General features: G+C 33.7%; 1 protein-coding gene across 1 annotated transcript in view; it reads right to left on the bottom strand.

The window, feature by feature from the left end:
* Positions 1-6,458: 6,458 nt before the first annotated feature.
* Positions 6,459-23,044, bottom strand: part of LOC140443905 (stromal membrane-associated protein 1-like) — a 29,153-nt gene continuing 12,567 nt past the window's right edge. Inside the window, exons 4-6 of the mRNA XM_072535414.1 lie at positions 14,993-15,216; positions 13,880-14,074; positions 6,459-11,544 (exon numbers count right to left, since the gene is read on the bottom strand). Of these exons, the coding sequence (XP_072391515.1) occupies positions 11,293-11,544; positions 13,880-14,074; positions 14,993-15,216 (671 nt within the window). The 3' untranslated portion in view covers positions 6,459-11,292. The remainder of the gene's footprint in view (positions 11,545-13,879; positions 14,075-14,992; positions 15,217-23,044) is intronic.

Genomic DNA, 23,044 nt, shown 5'->3' with positions numbered 1-23,044 from the left:
TGGCGCCTCTTGGATACCACAGTGTAATTCTAGTGGACCACCTGTCAGTTCTTCTCGCTAAATGTCCCGCCCACTGCCATTTTAAAGATTTAATTCTATATTATATATTATTACATCAATAATCTTGGTTTTCTGTCTGATCTATTCTATTCTTTTTCGATCTCTCTTTGTTATACCTGGCATGCATCACTCCATTGACCTTTGAGTGACTTTCAGTTTCGATATTATCTCTTTCTTTAGTGTCCAAGTTTCGCAGCCGTATGTCATGATTGGTAGTACACACTGATCGAATGCTTTTTTCCTCAGGTGGATTGGCATCTTTGATTTGAATATAACTGCATTTCTACCAAAAGATGTCCAAGCTAGTTTCATTCTTCTGTTGATTTATTGAAAGTAAGGAGCCAGATTTATGTATTAATTGTCACAGGTATACATACTTGTCTACTAAGTGCAGTGTTATTTATTATTAAATCTTGTACATCCACTAGCTCGTTGTACATGGTTTTTGTTTTTGTCAAGTTCATTTTTCGGGCCAACTTCATTGCTAGCTGCATTTAGGTCGCTTATAAATTCTTGTAATTCTGTAGCATTATTATAAATCAGATGTCGTGTGCAAATCTTAGATGGCTGAAGAAATCTCCATCATTGGATATTCCTTTGTTTTGTCAGTTCATTTTGCTGAATATATTTTCTAGAGTTGCAGTGAAGAGCTTTGGTGATATAATTTGATTTTGTTATGTGGAGTGGTCCATTCTGCTCTACCAGACACAAATTTCTTCGAATGTCTTTCATGAGAACCTGGATGGAATCCAGATCAATTTCTCTTAGTTCCAAAAAAGCCCAAAAATTCTCAACTGGACGAGCCTGCAGCAAGTTTGGATGATTATTTTGGAAACAAAAGGTATGTGGTGTTGTCGAAGAAAGTTTTGGGTATCTCTTGAGTAATGGCATGATGCTAGGGTCTCTTCAAAACATGTTATCGTCATTAGCATGATGTTCGTGGACAAACTGAAGCAATTTGGAAACACACTTATCAATATAGCTCTGACTATTCAAAGCTTCACCACTCACTCTTTCCACAAAAGGTCGGGATACACTCCTGTTATATGAAATCCATGGTTTTACCTTCATTTCAGAATTACTCAAAATAAAATAATTTTCGTCATCTAAAATTATAATTTTTTCATTTACAAAGTGTACCCTCATGTGACAAAGTGTAACCTCAGTTGACGAATGCATATTGGTATATGAACGAGTTGCGCTTGAGAGTATTTGGGGTACTTGCATCGCTTTCGATATTTAAGACCATTCTTCCTCAATTCCAACGATATCGTACTCTTAGAAGATCTGTATTGACGAGACAGTCACCTCGTTGAAATTCCAACCTGTTTTTTGCTCTTTTCACCAATCTCTCAGTAACAGAAGACCCAAAAAATACCCAATCCTTATATTTTATTTATTTTATTAAGTTACTTTTATTTTTAATACTTATAACCTTTTGTTACAGCGCCAATAAAATAAAAAAAAACTAGAGTGAACGCTGATCAGCAGCACATGCAGAACAGCTGTTCAGCTAAAAGGCCCTTCACGTAGGTCAAAAGGTTCTTGGAACTTGAGAATCGAGGTCACGTACCGACAAACGTGGGCTTGATGGCCATACCCTTCGGGCGCTCAGCCGACGAGGAGAACAAAAATTATTTTGCCAATTCGGCAGCTGAGTGACCGAGCACATACAATCAGGGCGGGGAGTCGCCGACTTAGGTCGGTGACTCGCTGTCCGGGACACACATTTTGGGACACAAGTCCAAAGTCGTGTAAAAATTCGTCCGCCGCAAGAGAGAACCGAGTTCCACCAGAGTACTGATCCGGTAGGAACTCCACCGGGCCTTTGGGTATTAACCAAATGTCAAACGTCCTGGAGTTCTACCATAGTATTGATCTGATAAGAACTTCACCGGGTCCTTGGTTATTGACCGAAGGCGAAAGAGTCTCGACGGTGACCAAGTATTGATTGGTCACTTCCCGTGCCTTAGCGAATTGACTATTGATCGATTAGACCAACTATTCCGCGATAAAGTACTGATTGGTCGCTTTCCGTTCCTAGTCCAGATCGGGTAGTGATCCATTCGGTCAACTCTAACCTAGAATAAGTAGTGATCAGTCTTCTTCCATGATGTTTGGGTACTGATCAATTTCCTTTTTCTGTCCTTTTTAATTTTCCTAGCATTTCCCGTATTATATTTGTTCTTAGTTACCAGTGGATCGTAGCGTCGTCAATTAATTCTAGTTTATTTTTTTTTAATGTACATATTGCATAAAAGTTAATTTTATTTTATTATTTATTTATTTCGAATATATTTTTATTTAAATTAAAATTATGCCTTACTGACTCTGGTATCTAATAGAGCTATCCTTTACAAGGTGAAGTACAGGGTGACAAAAAACATCACACCTAAAAAATCTGCTTCGATGGACCGTAATTTCATTCACAGAACTCTTCAGAGCAGCTGGACGAAATCAATTGTACCAATGTAATCGCAAATAATGGAAGAGCACTAGAAGATGGTGGTAGCTAACCTCACGTCGGTAAGTGTTTTCGAATATGTTAAGATTTAATTTTGATGTATGCTATTAAATGAGAACATTCAAACCTCAAATCTCTATCTTTTTATATCGCCATATGGGTACTATATAATTCTAACTTTAGGTTTAGCTCATCTATTCCACTTTTATTGTCTGAAACTGTATTAGTGAACATTTTAGTTTACATTGTATTAACATTGTTTTTATACTTTAATTTTATGACTTCAATAATAATAAAAAATATAGGTAATATTGTTATAAGAATATCTCTAGCAATTTGTACTCATCAATTACAATACGGAACATGTTTCTTGGTTCTAACTAATATATAATCAAAGTCAAAAGATACGCCACAAACTTATAAATAAAAGGTACCTACAATTCGTCGAGACCAGGAATGACTTTCGAAATTTTGTTCGTCAACGCAAGGGCCAACAGAGAAAAAATTCGGAAAGAAGTTACAATACACCGGGATTCGGCTACGGAGTTTCATACGTAGTTTACAGGTCGAGTTTACTTCTTCCTACTAAAATATTTGCGGTAATTTGGCTGCGCATCAAGTCGGCGTGTCGATTATAGGATTTTCAAAATCATTCCCAGTTTTGACAAAGTGTAGTGGACTATCAAAGTCTGTCGTCATTTTGTACTAATAAACATTTCCATACAAACTCCGTAAAGGCCCATAAGATATAATCCGACTTCATTTCTTTCGTAATTAAAATTAATGATTGAAGACATTTTTGTATAATAATTTTAGATTGTTTGCTATTTTAATGTTAACTTTTATGTAATAATACTGTATCTACAGTCCATAATGGCTCTCAGCTTCTAGGTACAATAAATGAGAATTCAGCGAGCCATAGAGGGCAATTTGAATTTTATACTAGGACGGTTGAAAAATGTTTCGACTTGCATGAGAATCTAACCTACTACTACTATCTAATTACCACTAACAATTCTGTGGGATAAGTGCAATCGAATTTAAAGTATCACAGGGCTCAAATTCGGGTATCAGGAGCCACGAAGTTCCATTAGACTTTCCAAAGTATGTTAAGCTTCAAGATTGCTTAGGAAAAATGATCAAAAATTAGGGTTACCAGCTGTGGAGGTACCACAGATAAAGTAAAATAGACTTAGGGCGCAACGACACTGGTTTGACAAGTGATAATATATAAGTATTATTATATCCATCGAGTTAGAATCTATGGAGAGGGCATCACGTGACTAACAACGACCTCACTTCGGCCATATTGTTATGATCGTTTTGACAGATCGTGTATGATTGTCTCGGTTTGTTATTTTTCGAATATTTTTAGTTTTATAATACTTTTGTAAAAACTATAATATTATATTGTGATAGTGCATAATAATGGTTTCTTGTTCTCAACGTAGTTGCAGTAGCAGAAGCAATGTTAATAAAAAATCTTCAGGAATAACGTTCCACGGGTTAGTATACAAATATGTAAACAAAGTAATGGCCCGTACTTCAGAGAATAAATTAATAGTATTCATAAAAAATCTTATAAGTAAGGTAGATCGTGCTATTCTTGAGAATACTCAAATATCTTCATCCTAAATATCTTAAAATTTCTTATTAACTACTGCAACATAATTATTTTTATTTCTACACAGTATTTCCATTGTGATATTCGGCAGATATGCAATTTTGTTTTTTTTTTAATAATAACTTTGTTAATTTTTAACGGGTCAGTTAATTTGTAGTTATCAAATATATAAGTTGTAAAACGAACATATTTTTTTTATTTCATACCGTATATTCATTTTACCCTTTAAAATATTATTTATATTATTATCTCTTTCAGATAAAACTTGTTTTTTGACTGTATTAATTTATCTTTATGTATAATATGTCGTGTTTTTAGTGTTTACCGCGGCATAAATAAATCATAGTTTATTAAAAATGTATTGCACTTTTTAGATTGTGATTAAATCTTCTGAATAACTAGTCATATTTGTATATTAGTTTTAATATTATTGAGTCTGGCCCTGATCCCACCGCCATATTGGTATGATCGTTAGCCACACCTACTGACGCCGTTTTTAATACACACATTAATATGCTCATAGCTTCTCCATAGATTCTAACTCGATGTATATATATATATATATATATATATATATATATATATATATATATATATATATATATATATATATATATATATATATATATACCGACACATGCTTTAAAAACTCACACAACTGACACTTCAAACCAGTAGCGTTGCGCGCTAGCTTTCTTTTACTTTATCTTTAATACCTCGCGTTTTTAACAGCTGGCAATCCTAATTTTTGACCATTTTTTCTCAGACAAACATATACATTCTTTTTATTGTTACATTGCATGTTTACAATCTACTCTATACACATGAGTTAGGTACCGAAGATACCGATTTAAAAAAAAATTCATTATCCACATTTTTTCTTCTTTGCCCACTAACGATTTAGCGGGCGATGGTTCAAGTCCTATGTGTTTAATAGACAATCCTGATGCTCGGCCTATTCGAGCTCAAGACTCACCGAGATTTCCATTGGTAAGTTACCGCTCATCCCATTGTGTTACCGAGGCGGTAGGTAAACCATATAAATGGGTATAAATTATTGGCTTTTGCGTATAATTATTAGTTTTGAAAAGATTAGTAAGCTTCATTCATCTTGCTTAACATCACAGCTTTAATAGCCTGAAAGGCTTAGGGGTCAAGTTATTTTTGATATTTTTCTCTTTCGAACCAAAAACTTACAAATCTCGTGGAATGATACTAGAGTCTAAACACTTCCATAGCTTAACAGAACATTTTTTGCTTTAGATAAAACATTTGTTTCAACGAATTTTCGGAGATTATTTAAAAATATATGATATATAACAGGTGGAATAGATAAACAATTTTAAATATTTTAAAGTATAAGAAAAATGTAAAAATAGATATGACAGTACAAACCTTGAGAGTATTGGTTTTCAACTTTTTCACGCGATATTCTGCCGTTTTCGGCTTGGGTTTTGTAATTGAAAGCATGGATCTTCCTTGTACTTTAAGTTACAGTAAATACTTGTTAAAGTCTTATTTTATATGGTATTTCACTTAAAGTAAAGGATAGATTTCTTAAACAAATACAACAATATTTGCAGTATTTTGGACACATTGCTAGAACAGACGATGGAAAAACTGATAGTGAGGGTAGAGTTGAAGGAAAGAGACCTAGGGGAAGATCTCCAAGCCGTTGGGTAGATCAAACAAAAATATTAATAAACCAAGGATTACATGAAGCCGAACAACTAGCCCAGGACAGGGAAGGATGGAAGGAAATCGTAAAAAAACTGTAAAGGCCTAATTGTGTCACCACATCCCAAAAGGGATTAGGACTGAGCAGGTGCATACTATTGTTGTATCGCTTTTGTTAGATGTATGTGTCAATGTAATTGCAATGAACAGCTTAATTGCAATAGCAGTGTTATTTATCGGCCTACTCAATTTTACTCGTATCCTTTTATTCGCAATCTCGAAGCCGGAGATCATTTGAATTTTATACTGCACGCGTTTGAATATCGTGTGAATCAAACAAACTACTAATCTACATACTTCAATGCCTGTTCACCAAATGAGCCATCAAATCATCGTCCCCCTGAATCTAATATATTAAAATTTGTACAAATTGTATATTTTTATTGAATATGTCGGTGAAATACATTAAGAGTTGAATTTCCTGAAAAATTAAGTTCCGTAATAATAATATGTGGAGTATCCTTTGTCAAAACCAATAACTAACTAACAATAAATAATTGACTACACATGTTTAATATCAGTAAAAACTGTCATCATGCTTCGTTTCTGAACTTACATATTAAAAGACAAATAATTAAAATCGCAATTTTATTTAATTTACAATCATCGGACGAATCCCAGAGGGTGTTTAAAAATAGATATAAAAATCTCTACCCTGAAAACTTAAATATGGGATGTTAACGATAGTAGACTTCCCTCTTTTACAACGGAAATGATATACCACAACCAAAAACCCCAATGAAAAATTACGTTCTCTTAACTACAGAGTGAATAAAAAAAAAATTAAAAATGTATATATTTTTGTGTGCTGTAAAAACTGGTTCTTATGATGATTCTTTTATAATCGTCCTTTACGAATCTTACTGTATTGACTAAAGCGAAAGTAAGAACTATACTCTTATAGACAACTTAAAATATACTTTTCATAGAGGTAGTAGGTAACCAAATAATTTACATTTAGATAAGTTCGCATGAGTTTTAATTTTTAATGTCTCTGTCATACTTCAATTACATGGTTATAAATATACTTAGCTTTACGGATAGCTACTTAAGACCAAAACGGTGGCTCTTGTGTCAACTGTCAACTAAATCAAAAACGCAGAAAAAAGTAAGTTATTTTCACAGGAATCACAATAGTTTATCACAATGTATAATTTTCATAAAGCTAGTAACCAAATAAGTTACATTTACATAAGTTGGCATGAGTTAATTTTTAATGTCTCTGACATAGTTCAATTACATGGCTATCAATATACTTAGCTTTACGGATAGCTACGTATAATAATAGCTATAATTATAGCTACTATAATTATAGTATAATCAAAGAATATAGATAAGCGTCTATATTCTTTGGTATAATTATGGCTACGTATAATAGACCAAAATGGCGGCTCTTATGTCAACTGTCAAAAGATATGTCAAAAACGCCAAAAAGGTCAAGATTATTAAAAATGTGATAAACCGGTCTGAAATTGTTATTTTGAAAAAAGTCACAATAGTTTATATATCCCAATGTATAATAGTTATTTTACTACTTATTCCAAAGATTCAGTAGGTAAGTCAAAGTGAGCGCTTTCACGCTTTTGTGAAAACATTTAAAATCACGTTGTTTATATTTAAGCGGTTCAGAGACGAATGAATTCTGCAATTAGCGCCCCTGGCAGGATTTACATTTATCAATTTTGGCGGTAAAGCTACAGGGTACCGGTAGCAACACGACTTAATACAGATTCATACTTTTTAATAAAGGAAATATACATAAATCTCATTAAACCAGAGCATATCAAGTTGATATCTAATTAAAAAAAAACAATAAAAATAAATTATTCAAATTAATGGCCAGAAAATGTTATCAGCTTGATATGCTTTTCTTTAACTTCTATGAAACTGCACTCTTAACTAGTATCGGTGTCAATAGCATTAACTTTACCAACAAAATTCAGTAAATGTAAAGCCCGTTGGGGTCGCTAGTTTTTTGACATATTAATGCATATTTTTAACATATTTTGACATATAAAGTTCTCGACAGAGGAAATCAGAGGCGACACTTTTGATCAAAACAACATATTATGTAGCGTAACCTCCCGTAATGCCTACTTGAACGTGAAAAATCTTGAAAAATTGGTTAAACATGATATAAAATTCTCTATTCGATTTCAAACCTATTTGTAGTATACTTGTAGATATTTTATTCACATGATTCATAAATACACAAACGAAAAAACTATACAACTATCTACCAATACATTCTAATAGGTTAAAACTTGTTTCGATAGAAAAAAAAAATGTTGCATACTAAATTGACTTAAACATTAAGTTAAAGTAACTAAAAAATATGAAATATAAGTTGGGTCTAAAAAAAGAGAAGTGGTATTAGGTTGTAAAAAGCTTAAAATGAACAAAATTACGACTAGATTGCTTAAAAACCGGACAAATTCTATTAAAATTTATGTACTTAACCTTACTTCAACATAATATTCACAAAAAGTTTTGAAAAAATTACCAAAAAATAGGAGTAAGTTTAAGTAAAAATAATTAGAGCCTAGATATAATCAATTTTTGGTTTGTTCTTAAAAGAAACGAAAATACTTTAAAATAAATAAAAATTATTACATTAGTGCAATTTTTACTTGAAATACGGTTTGGTTTTTATAAATTAAAAAAATGTATACTTAAATAAACTCATGTTAAACATTCAGTAGTTTTAGGTGTCAATAGTAACTACGAAAAACGAAAATTCATAATCCAAAACAATCAATCAAACAGAAAATCTACGGCATTAAGTCTAAATTGAACACAATCATGCAACGATTGTTTTTCGATATGGTTGTATTTGCTGTTATCATGATTTTGCTATTTTTAACACTTTTTGGCCTAAGAACCTAAATTTATTTTTTTGGACATTATAGGTAGAAAGTAAATTTTAAGAATTAACGTTAAACAAAATATTTTAGTATTTAGTTAATTTTAAATTTCCATTAAACTACCGCAATTGTGCCAATCATGGTTATTGCTCAGAGGTTGTTCAATAAAATCTAATCAACACTACGCGAGTGCCCTCTGATATCTAATCTGATACTATTCCATGATTTTTACTCATAAAGACATTATCACAAATTAAAATACGAAACATCATAGACCAGAAATCATGCCAATTAACTAATACATCCATTGTTGAACCCAAAAGATGAAAAAAATTACGAGTTAGCCAAAAGACCTACTGAATAATTAATTAGAACTACTCACCACAGAAAAAGTTACGCAAATGCTCTTTCGGCAACATCTCGACTTACTCAACCTTGTTTTGAATATTAGAAGATCCTACACGCTTAGAAAGGTTACTTTTCACCCACTCCTGAACTCAAAAAGTTTAAAAACTCGAAAAGTCGGCCAAAATATCTACTAAATCATTCATTAGAACTACTCACTGAAGATCATAGCAGGCAAATATGAGCACATATGTTTTTGAGGAAACAAATTGATCTACACACATTTGTTTTCATTTTGATTTCCAGTCTAATAAAAGATTAAAAAAACATTTCAATCGACTACTTCATCCACTCCCAAACCCAAAAGAAAAAAAACTAAAGAGTTGGTTAAAAGGACATACTAAATGATTCATTAGAAATGTTCACTCAGAAAAACTTACGCAAGTAAGAGCACATGTGTTCTTAGAGCACATGTGTTCTTTATCCAACAAATTGTGTTTCACAACCTTGTTTTGAGTATTAGGAGATCGTAGATGAGAAATCATGCGAATCATCGAGTACATCCACTCCTGAACATAAAAGATAAAACACTCAAGTGTTGGCCAAGACCTACTAAATAATTAATTAGAACTACTCACTTCAGAAATAGTTATACAAATAATAACTGCAGTTGTAAGCAATAAATAAATCAAATGCCGTCGAAAAATTGTTGTAAGTTTTCTGTGGTTGAAGTGGTTCACGACAAAATTAAATTTCAATCATTTGAACTACATATCAGTTTCCCACCAATCTATGATTTGTGCTTGTGGACCATAGCTAGTAACAAACACTCAATGATTTAGTATTTTTATATTACTACCAACCTTCGAGAATAATGAACATAATTCCAAATGGAAGTGGTTCTAGTTTTGATATTAATAAATATTTTCGTTTTCCTGTATGCTTTTAGTGACATTCATAAAAAACAGTATTTACAACATTTGGAATAGGAAGGGGAATGGATAGCATCAGTTCAAAGCTAAATTTTTGAGCTTATATTCAGGGTTTTAAAATCAAATTTACAATAATTTTGACATCGGTATTACTTTATTCCTTTTAGACTAATTTTAGCACCCTGTAGCCCGAAAACTAGCCACCCCAGCCAAATATAAACGCCAGCTCCTTGTCTTGGAATCTTACTGAACGCTTATAAAAATATTTTTTTGCTAAATTTAGAGTTGGGTACTTATTTCGACTAAACTACCGTTAACATCACCATACTTTAAATGATCTATTCACCCCACGCAACCGGGAATAAATAAAATTTAACCTAGAGATTACTATAAAAAGATATAATTGTTAAAAAATAAGACAGGTGAATACTACTTTACTTTAAATGTGGTATCGAAATCACTAATTGTTGAATAAGTGTTTAACAAATGGGAAGATTTGGTAATTATTTATTACTCATTCACAAACGCCAGGAAGCTTCTCAAATTAACTAAATAAAAATTGTAAAATAAAAAAATACAAAAATGCTTCTCAAACCATGCCAATCATTTGTTTGCCAAGAGAAGCTTTCCTAATTATTTCGGTTGTGAAGTTTTCAAACAACCCATAGAAACAACAATATTTTCTTGATATAACTGTATATATATATATATATATATATATATATATATATATATATATATATATATCCAAGTATCCCTGCTTTGAAAAAAGTGAAATGTAATATTCACCAAGTATGATCTGAAACATATGTCTGACATACATTAAATAATTTTTAAAATAGATACTTTTATAAAGTCTTTTGATGTATGTTTCACAATTTTTAAATAGTTTACTAGAACATGAAAATAGAGTTACGAAAACCTAACGAATCCTTCTATATAAGGACTAGTTATAGCAAACGCCAAACCTGGTGAACTTACCCGCGATAGCAATAGGCTTGATATATATACTTCTTAAATGCGCGTTTCTGATCAACCAGATTTGATATTGCTAATGATCGGAATGAAAAACTATTTAAAAGTATTATTTAACGTTTTGCAACAACTGAAAAACGTTAAGGATACTTTCAAATTCAAATTTAATATATACCACTCTCTATTTAAAATATATTTTAGTGACTGAGCAGTCGTTGGGGTCACATCCCGTTATAGCTAACTCCAGGTTAAATTTGTATTTACTACACCTAGACACTTTTGGTTGCTTCCTCAGTTAGTCCATAAATTTCCCATTGGCGGTTGCGAGTGTGGAGATGATCTCACACTCAAATTGCTGAACTGTTGAGGTAAGTTTTGATTATTAAAAAATGGATTTGGGGTATTTTGTTGGCCCATCGGGTTCGACGTTTGAAACTGTTGTGAAGGGTTAAATGAAGGCGTGAAGTTCTGTTGTGGGAATCCTCCAAATGAGTTGTTTAAGAATTGGCTTCCTTGAGGTTGGTTTGAATTGGGAGTAAAATGCTGCAACAAATAGTTAAAGTTAATTTATATATAAAATTACATTTTAAAAATTATATCTATGGTATTTGAAAATGTTTGAACAGTACGTAACAATTTAAATTGTTTCGTGGGGTGTTATTCTAGAAAAAAGTCAAGATTCTATTATTAAATGAATACCTGTTCTACCTGTTATGAGCACAAAAGCACTCTGCATGCATTTTTTAGAAGAAGAAATAAGACGACGCGACGCCTATCAATGACTAGGTCAGCGACAGCAAAACTGACGAAAATCTGGAAAGAAACTGATATAACTAAAGCGACGAAACGTCCACTTGCATGTGCACTGGTATTCAATATTGCAACATATGCCTCTGAAACGTGACTATTAAGAAAGTTGACGCAAACAGAATCGACGTCTTTGAGATGTGGGTATACAGGAGGATATTACAAATTCCATGGACAGCCCTTCGTACAAATATGTCTGTACTTCAAGAACTAAATATTAATATCAGACTCATTACAACAGTAACCAGAAATGTTGAGATACTTTGGTTGTATCACTAGAAGGAAAGAGAGCAAGGAAACACTGATCGTCGAAGGCATGAGATCAAGGGGCAGATTTCCTTTAAAGTGGTCTGATCAAAGACTGTTTCCAAAGTGCTACATTAAAAAACATTAAAAGACAAAATAACACAGAAGTATTAGTAGGAAAATGGAGGGAGAAGCAAGACATTTTATTTTTGACAAAAGGAGTTGTCCTAGAAAAGTTGAAGATACAAAAAAATGTCCTGTTTCAAAACCATCAACCATAGGTGATTACTCTGCAGCTAAAGCGCTCTTATGGTTCTTATGGTTTTCAAGTACATCGTCTGTTCAAATGGTACCGGAAAAATCTTGTTTTAAAAAACTATTGGCAAACATTGTTTTAGTTAATGCTATTGGTTGTGCACAAAGGTGTGACCTGAAAGAAAATGAGTGTCACAGAATTTCACCAAAATGTGGTGTGTGCCTTGTTGGTAATCCCAAGAATTAATATCAAGTGGTACATTTCACAGAGAATAAGCAAAACTCATGAAAGGTGAGTAGTTTGCTGAAGAACTACTCAAAAGAGAAGAACGAAAAAACAAAGGAAGAGGATACAGAATGGAAAACAAAGAAATAAAAATACTCTGTTACGCACACGACGCAATATTGATAGCCCAAGATGAAGATAGTCTGCAGACCTAATAAGCAAAGACAGGAAAACAGTCAAGGTCATAGTAGGTCTTCTAACAGGGCACTGTAAGCTGAATAGGCACTTGAAGCTGATGGGATTATCAGATGATGACCTGTGCAGATTCTGTCAACTCGAAGAAGAAACAGCAGAGCACATTTTATGTCAGTGTGACAGTCTGGCAAATGTGCGGTTCTTTGCATTAGGAGAAGAAAATCCACCGGCAAATAGCTACATGGAAGGTACAGTCTCGAAGCTACTAGACTTTATAAAAAGGGTCAGGCTAGAGAATGTTATCTAGGACTAGAGGACCACAATAGATCTGAAAAGGTCGCAGTGGAATAGGCCGAAAGGCCACCTCTCTTAATCTAATCTAATCTAAGATAGTCTGCAAAGACTGGTCCACAGATTTAACATAAGAGCAAAAAAATTTAATATGACAATCTCATCTCAAAAAACTAAAACAATAGTAGTCTGCAAAGAACCAACCAGATGTAAAATAGAAATTGATGGCATCAGTATTGAACAAGTAATGGAAATAAAATACCTGGGAATTACACTGTCTAGCTGCGGAGATCTGGACAAAGAAGTGAGAGATAAAGTACAAAAAGCAAATAGACTGGCAGGATGCCTTAATAACACTATATGGCGAAACAGACATATTGACACTGAGATAAAGTCAAGAATTTATAAAGCCACTGTAAGACCAATAATGACATATAGAAAATGTAACGTACAGTGTATAAATGAATGGACACAAAATAGAAAAAGAATGGAATAACCACATAAGCAGAATGGAGGAGACCCGTATCGTCAAAATAGCAAGAGATAAGTCACCAATCGGCAGAAGAAGTATCAGACGACCGAGCAAAAGATGGAGTGACAACCTTCCATAGAGATATTGATCCGCCAATGAACAAGCAGAATTGCTTATAAAGAGGAAGAAGAAGTATGTATTTAGTTTTTTTAATCTTATTTCTTACATTATGTAGCAGTGTTCTTTGTTTGTCAGTTTGTTTTTAAAATAAACTTTTTTGACTTGGGTACAAACGGTCTGTGGCAAATTCACTACTGTTATTGATAAAGAATGATAAAGATCTGTTAAATGAGATGAATCTTCCAATAATCATATAAAATAAATACCTGAACTTGATTTGGGGGTGGACCTTGTGGATACTGCTGTTTAAACCAATTCTGTTGCTGCGGTTGTTGGGCTTGTTGGGGCCATTGACCATGCGCAGATGCTTGACTCATACTTCCATTTTGCATAGGAAAGCCGGATGTTTGAAAATTTGATGAAGTTCCGAATCCTTGGAATGCTCCTTGTTGTCCTCCAGTCTAAATAAAAATGCAAAAAAATTATATATGTCAACGTTATTAAATAAATAAACTATTAGATTACTTAAAAATACTCCGTTTCAACCTGTAAGATCTTGCCTAATTAGATATCTTTATTTGCATGAGAGTCGTGACAACTTAATCTACAGGAAACGTTAATTACGGTGAACTATCGTCGTGCAGGTTTAAAAGGGCCCATTTTGAATGGTGTTTGTTAAGATTTTTTTTTTTAAACCACGACATTCTATATACAAGAGTCCGCCGTTGTTATCAGCTACTTTGGACGAAAATATTTGTTCACAGGTTCCATCTTTAATATATTACATCGTTGGAATAGTGAAACATGCGTTTGGAATTTGCCGCCAAACGATTTAAGTCAAGGTCCGGTCGCGTGAGGCGCTATTACTCCTACTTTTTACTACAGGGTATACTATGCTAGAGAGATGTGTGTTGTGTTTGTTAGTAAATCGTGAAAACGAAACAGTGGCGGGTGCAAGTCCATCTGAATAGCAGATATCTAATAACATATATTAGATAATAACTAACAGATAGATAATAGTTATTATCAGATAGATAATAACTAACACTTAATAGGTTCCAAAACTATTCTGGCACTTTATAGTAACTATTATATTTTATGGGAATAAATCATACATGTTTACAATCTACTCTATACTCAGACTAATAAGTAAATAGTCTGTAAGTAAATTGCGGCGAGTTAGGTACCGTCCACTGACGGTTCTCTAAGTATTATTGCAGTAGGTCTTCTGGCCATACTCTCTTCAATCTATCTTCAATTTAGCAGTAAATAACGCTCAGCAGATACACCACTAAATTAATGCAGAAATATGAATTTCATATATCCAAATAAATCACTCATTTGCATAAAAAATGTAGGAAAGTATATTAAATAATTACCTGTGGGAATTGGCTAAAATTATTGGCGCTTGGTCCATTGCCGTACAATGCCATAATACTATCCTTGTCTAATTTTACTTTTTCTTTTTCGGTTGGTAATACTTGATTAAAGAAGCTCTCTTCTTCTGTTTTAACTGGATCGAGAGCTTCTTGTGTTTCCGGCTTTACCGTCGTTGTAGGGGCGGATACGAAACTACTGAAATTGTCTTCGGGGTTTTGTAAACCTAAACAGAAATTGGTTTTATAATATATTCTCCATAATTTTAAATTTATGAGTATCGTTTATTAGGATTAATAAAAGGGTAATCAGTAACATATTACGAGAAAAGCATTGGGGTTTTAATCCAAAATCCTGAGGAGGATTTATACAGCAATATTGAGACAGTATATCACTTACTGGGTAGTGGCCTAAAAAAGTAGAACCAGTGTAAGCAACACGAGGAACAATCTCGTTCAGAAAAATCGGTAAGATAGTTTCGATTTCATTTTCTTTCATTTCTTTTTCATTTCAATCTCGTTCAGCTTTAAAAGTAGGTTATGTATGTATAAATACATTTATCTCTATAATATACATCTATATCGGTCAAAAACCTTATTACAAACAGAAAAGAAACGAGTAGAATAAATTTAACAGAAGATCTTTGATGAAACATTACTCACAACTTCTAACTGAAACAAGACCGCAATTGCAATAGCAATACAGGAAGATACAATATGAACTCTAAAAAATTAAAAAGCATGTGGAACACAAGGTATACTGAACAAATTAATAAAACACAGTTCATAGTATTACAGGAGTTACTGGCATATGTTTTCATATTATTCTATACAGGACATGAATTATCACCAGATTGGATAAAAGCACATATTAGCAACATCTACAAAAAACAAGATTGAAAAAAATGTTCAAACTACAGAGGGTTAAGTATCAAATTAACTCTCAAGACTCTATAGAAAATAATAAATAAGATTGAAAAAGAGATGACAGATATAGAAGAAAAAATGGCTTTCGTGCAGGCAGATCATTTATAGAGAGAGCATATTTTCTCTTAAAGCAAGTTATTAAGGAAATATTAGCCCACAACGTTACAACTCATAGCAAGGCTGCTGCATAGCATCTACACTCTTCATAATATATCTGAATGAGAGGCTCCCAGTGTGAAGACGGAAGTGAAAGAGAGACATAATTGATATTATAGGTCGTAATATGATTTCTCCCCTTAAAAGTATTGAAGTAATAAACAGTATAGGAGAAAAAGGAAACGATGAGAGAAACATCAAACAATAGCAATGCAAAAACTCCATTGTAGGAAAAAGAAAATGGAACAAAAATATCAATGAAATAAGACAAAAAATAATTAAATATTTTAAAAATTTCAAGAAATGATTGTGTCTAGTCCGCTAAAAAAGAACAGATAATCCAAAGGATCAATCCACCAAGGTTTGTCCCAAGTGAGATGAGAAGAGAGAAGGGTGAAAGATTAGTGGAAGGGTCTTGGTGGCAGAAGTCATGCCAAGTGGTTGCTAGCATTAAATATCAAGAAATACATTCATGATACTAACAAATCCTAACCAGGATGGGATGGATCAGGGCGAGTTTCCAGCGCCTTAAATCTAGAACCGCGAGGCTAAGATATGGCAACCCTAACAGAAGTGGCACTGGTCCTCCAGGTTGGGATTTGGGTCTAGGGTTAAGAATCGTTAAAAATCAGCTATTACGAGATTTGAAGAAGAAACCGGACTGATCAAGCAAGAATGACTACGCGAGATGACTTTGCACCTTCACCCATCTACAAACCAGGAGCTCTACAAAATTTACTCAGAGAAGTAGACAAGCTTAGAATGGGTATAACAGCTCTACAAGAAATTAGGTGGTTTGGGAGTAGTACTATAGAAAAAGAAATCACGTAACATTCTACAGTAGTGATACTAAAGACCACCCCCTAAGCATTAGCTTCATAATAAAAAAAAATATCAAATATCTCATAAAAAACTTTAGGGTGATAAATCCCCAAATGTACATCCTGACACTAAAAGGATCATTTTTAATTATAGCATTTTAAATGTGTATGCCCCTACTGAAGAAAAGGATGATTCGCTTAAAGAACAGTTTTACAATGAATTAGAAACTGCATATCGTACATGCCAAAAGAATCAAAATAAACTACGTTATCAAAATAAACTACGGTCACCTCAACATAAAAATTGGAAAAAGTTATAATTTACACCAAACACAGTGCCAATGAAATATCCAAGGATAATGACATTGGGCGAATGAGCCTAAAAACGTCTCTTAATGTGGTCATTGTAGTCATTCATAAAGTGGTCATCTTGGAGAAAAAAAGAAAGCTAATGAATAGGAAAAAAAAGGAGTACCAGGAACAAATAATCAAAGATATAGAAAAAAAAGCGGAAGAACAACCAAGAACGACAATTCTTTAAAGGAGTTTGAGAGATCAAGGTCGGTACCAAGCAAAAACAGGAAACTTTCTTCAAAACGACAGCAGACCATCGAATAAGGTATACCAGCAAAGCGTTTAAAATACGGATGAGAAACGTTGTACGGATCTATATACAAGCTAATTCAAGGCATTTGGCGAGAAGAAATAATGCCAGATGAAAAAAGTACGAACCAATTCACAAAAAAAGGAAACAAAAAGCAATATAGTATCTACCACCTACAAAGTTCTTGTAAACAACCTGTTAGAAAGAACCAAAATATATACAGAAGAAATCGTTGCGGATTATCAAAAATGCTGGTGATCCTGAGCCCCACTTAGATGTTTATAGATGTTAAACAGGTATTTGATAGAGAGATTTAAAACTAGTCAATTTGACACAGATGTGTATGGAAGGGTTACGATGTAAGGTGAGAGTTAAACAACAATACTGGTGAGTTGGTGAGACTCAGATTTAAAATCAACTTATAAAACAGGGGGATGCACTTTCACCACAACTCGTCAATTTAGCTCTGAAACACATAATCAGAAGCTCAAAAATCGAAAAACCGACTACAGTATTCCATCTAGAAAAATTTACTGTTGGTATTTGCAGACGATATCGATCTGATAGTAAACACCAAATTAAGGATGAACAAGATATTCGTCAGGCTCGATAAAGAAGCAGAGAAGATGGTGCCCCTAATAAATAGCAAAGCAAAATATATGCATATGAGCCGCAATAACCGAAGCAGAGAAAAAATCGGACAGAACATCACCATTGACCACTAAATTTGAGCGCGTCATAGAATTTAAGTACATTGGAACAACAATAACTGAAGACAATAACTGATCACAAGAAGTAAACAATATAGGATAAAAGCTGGCAACAGATGTCTTAATGCCCTTCAAAACCTAAAAAATCAAGGGCCCGTAGTAATGAATAGTAACGAAACCTGGACGATAACAAAGGCAAACGAAGAACCACTACGTGTTTGGGAAATAAAAATCCCAAGGAAAATCTTTGGCCTGTGCTTGAGGATACGGAAGAGGATAAGAACTAACAAAGAACTCGAAAAACTATATCTAGACGCTAACATAATAAAAGAAATAAAGTCCAGAAGTGTATAACAGTACAAAACGGAGTCAGACAGGGTGACTCGTTAAGCCCACTTCTCTTTAAAATAATAATAGACGAAATAACACAAGCAGTACATAAAGCTCGTGGTTACAGAATGAGGAACAAAGAAATTCAAATCTTATGTTATGCAGACGACGCCGCATAAATCGCCGAGACAGAAGACGAGCTACAAAGATTCACACATATCTTCAATACAACAGCCGAGAAATACAATATGATAATATCAGCAAAAAAAACCAAATGGGTGACAACATCTAAATACCCACTACGATGTAAAATCGAAATTGATGGGAAAATAATAAAGCAGGAAGCAAAGTTTAGATATCTGGGAATAGATATAACTAGTTACAGAGATGTTGAAGAAGAAGTACAACAAAGCTGAAAAGCAAGTAAAGCGGCAGGATCTCTTAACACCTAAGACAAGACACAAAAACAAGAATCTATAAAGCAGCAATTAGACCTATATCAACATACACGGCGGAGACAAGACCTGACACATCTAAAACGAGACGGCTAGTAAAAACAATAGAGATGAAAATACTCCGACGAATATCAGGGAAAAGTCTGTTGGATATGGAGAGAAGCGTATGCTTATATTAATAACATAAGAAGAGCATGCAATATAGAAGACATAAATGGATGGGTGATAAAACGGAAACAGGAGTGGAACGAACACATTAGTAGAATGGCAGAGGATAGAATAGCACGAATAGCACGAGATAAGTCACCAAATGGACGTATTGGAAAAAGAAGTATTGGCAGAGCAAGAAAAAGATGGTGCGATAATTTAAACATTTATTAGGCTAATATTGAAGAAGAAACAGGCTTTAAAGCCTACATAAAAGAAGGAAGAATAGGAAGTCCAGAAGACCCCAGTGGGCAGGACACCTCAGAAGATATTCTGACGAAAGAATAGTAAGGCTGGTATGGGAAGAAACCCCAACTGGAATAAGATCGCGTGGACGACCTCGACTCCGGTGGCGAGATAATATAGCAGGAGGCCTTAAAACTATGGGCGTGGAGAATTGGATGGAGACTGCTCAAGACAGAGAGGAATGGAGACACGTTGTCATCTCGTCTAAAACCCACGAAGGGTTGTAACGCTACGGAGTAAATTTGGTCATCGTAAATACATCTTTCCCGCACAAGAGCCTAAGGGAACATAGAGATCTCCGGATGGAGCCACAGTGAACACGATCAATCATGTTATAGACTCTAGACATCAATCAGATGTAATAAATGTGCGTAGCAGACGAAGAGCAAATGCAGGCTGGGACCAGTATCTGGTCCGAGTAAAAAAAAGAAAGTAAAATAAGAACCAAAAGATCAAACATAAAAAAGGGATTCAGGAATGAAAAATACGATATAAGGAACTTAAAATATAACCAAAAAAACAAAGTATATAAAAGAAAGTATAAATAGATTAGAAAACCGACATACACAAAAAATGGGAATTACGTAAAAGAATTATTAGGAAGCCGCAAAAGAAATCGTGAACATATAGAAGAAGATAAAAGAACTAAAGCACAATAATTTGATGAAGAATGTCAAATACCAAAGACTATAACAACAGAGGACACGACAAGTTTAAAGAATATACGCAACTGAGGGAAGAAGAGAAGATATTAAAGGAGGAAAGGGAAGAATATGAAAAAAGAACTCAAAAAGATAGGAGAACTGAATAAACCCACAGAATCCAGAAAATTATATCTAAAATAAAAAAAATAATTTAAACGAAAGAACCTGACAGACAAAGGAGACAAAAGAGATATAGTAAATAAATTCAAATATTGAAAATATTACTAAAGAACAGAATTATTGAAAGAAAGTTTGAAGAAAGAAAGACAAGATTGGCGGTAAAAGGCGTGAAAGGGAAGGACCAAACTCAGATATAAGGAACAAGACCTGAAAATGTTAAAAATTAATAATTGAAAAAACAAAGCAGATAACACATTATACTAGAGAAAAATCTTGGACAAAGTCAAGACCCATAAAGGATTGCCCAGCTAAAGCTAATGATGAAGATGATGAAGTAACGTAAATGTATCAATTCAAAGAGATGTCTTCAGATATATTCTTAAAACTTCAAAATCCTTGACAGATCCCAAATTACATAAGACAGTTTATAAAATGCTACACCATTTATTGAAAAATTCAAATTTTCAATGCCTAGATTATAGTTAATTTAATAACCCTTTAAATGATCCCAAAAAATTAACTGCACAGGAACAGTTTGATAAATTCTGATATTTATAAACCGTATCTAATTTTGCTTATCTAACTATATAAAGCTACTTATATTTTTAAAACAATGAGTACTCGAATTCTAAAATATTTTATCACGAAAATAATATGAAAACTAGATAAGAACTAAATATGTTAAAAGTAAAAAACGGAAACGTTAAATTCAATGTTAAGATATTTGACATTATAATAAAAATAATATGTATCTAATTCAGAAAAAATCGGAAATTAAAAGAAACCCATTATTCAAGAAAAATATTATTAAAATTGTATATTTAAGATCAAAAAATTAGGTTTTTAAAAAGTCTTACCAAAAATTTACATCTTCGGAAACAGGTACACAAAAATTTTTGATGACAAACGATTAGACCGCGAAATCAACAACGATGTTGATTTTTCTCCACCTAACTTGATTTCTTATTAAAAATGAACAACCAATGGCGTGACATGAAAAAATGTCGATAAAGGTGTGTATAAATGACAAATTTACAAAAAATCGTAACCAATAGAAAATACAATATCGTCGCGTTCTTCTTTTTCTGTGCAAAGTTCTTGTTTTATATTTGGAGATTTTTCTTTCATGCGTTCCTACTGTTTTCTGCTATTTTTTAAATTATTTTTTATTATCTTTAACCGGTATGTACTAAGTGTTCGTTTTTATTAAGTATTTAGTATAATATTCAATTATTTTTTTGTTCTGTCCAATTTCCCGTCTTTTATGCTGGCGACTTGGCTTGTGCTAATATATCGGTTCTAACTTTTAGTTATTCTGAGAACTAGTCTTATTTCCATGGTCGATAATATAATAAGTTCGCGTAAAGTGATAATGTCGGCGACTGAATTAATTTAGTAGTCTATCATCAGCATCAACCTGTATGCGTCCACTGCTGGACATAGGTCTCCCTCAGCTCTTTCCATCTGTCTCTGTCTTGTGTGGCTTGCATCCAGTTATCGCTAACACGCTTCAGGTCGCCAGTCCATCTAGCTGGTGAGAGTCCTCTGCTCCGTATTGCTTCTTGCCTTGGTCTCTACTCTAAAATACGTTTTGTCCATCGGTTGTCTGATAATCTGGCGACGTGTCCTGTCCAATTTCATTTTAACGACGCAATTTTTTCAATAGCGTCTGTTGTTTTTGTTCTACTACGTATTTCTTCGTTTGGGATTCGGTCTCTCATGAGAGACAACCAACATCTGGCGTTCCATAGCCATCTGAGTCACACGAACCTTATTAACTACCTTTTTTTGTGAGTGTTATTGTTTCCGCTCCACAAGTGAGTACAGGTAACACACATTGGTCATAGATTTTCCATAGAGGCATACGAGTGGATCCAAATTAAATACATAGTTTAATTTACCAAACGCTGCCCAGGCTAATCCTATGCGACATGGGAGCTCACATGTCTGGTTATCTCTGCCCAACCGAATTCCATGTCCTAGGTATTTATCCGATGTAGTCTGCACAATACCCCTTCCATCAACAGCAATATTTCGATTTAGAACCAGATTAGTAATTATTTGCATCTTGTTCATATTAATCTTTAGTCCGACCTCCAAGGAAGCGTGATAATTTTTCAAACATTATTATTGCATCATCCATACGATTGGCTACAAGGACGATGTCATCTGCAAATCTCAAATGACTGAGCTTCTCTCCATTTATGTTGATACCATGCTCGTACAGATGTGCCTTCTTACGAGTATGTTCTAAAAGCGTCGTGAATAGCTTTTCTATTTCAGTTCTCGCAGTTCTATAGTCTATCACCACTCCCATATAAGCCAACGGCAAAGTTGTGGTACGAGTGGAAAAGGAAGTACTAGGAAAAACATCTGGTAAAGGCCTCCTAGTGACAAAGAAACTTGGTGGTGGAACGATGAACTACAGCCGCAAGTTAAGGAGAATAAAGAGGCTAGAAAGAGATATCAGAGAGCTAAAAAAGAGAAAGATAAGGATGCATACAAGGTAGCACAGAAGGAAGCAAAGCGCGCTGTAGCTACTGCTAAGGAAAGATCGCCTGCAAAGATGTATGAAGAGTTAAAAACACCCGAGGAGATGAAAAGGTTATACAGCATTGCTAAAGCAAGGGACAAATCATCAAAGGACTTGACTCAGGTGCGGCAGATTAAGAGTTCGAATGGAAGAGTGTTAAGATCCGATGTTGAAATAAAGCAAAGATGGTATGAGTACTTTAGAAGTTGCTAAATGAAAAACACCAGAGGAAAGACAAAGGA

Source organism: Diabrotica undecimpunctata, chromosome 6, assembly GCF_040954645.1.
Source record: "Diabrotica undecimpunctata isolate CICGRU chromosome 6, icDiaUnde3, whole genome shotgun sequence".
Lineage (NCBI taxonomy): Eukaryota > Metazoa > Arthropoda > Insecta > Coleoptera > Chrysomelidae > Diabrotica > Diabrotica undecimpunctata.
Note: the sequence above shows the minus strand (reverse complement) of the source record. Positions and strands in the feature narration are given on the sequence as shown.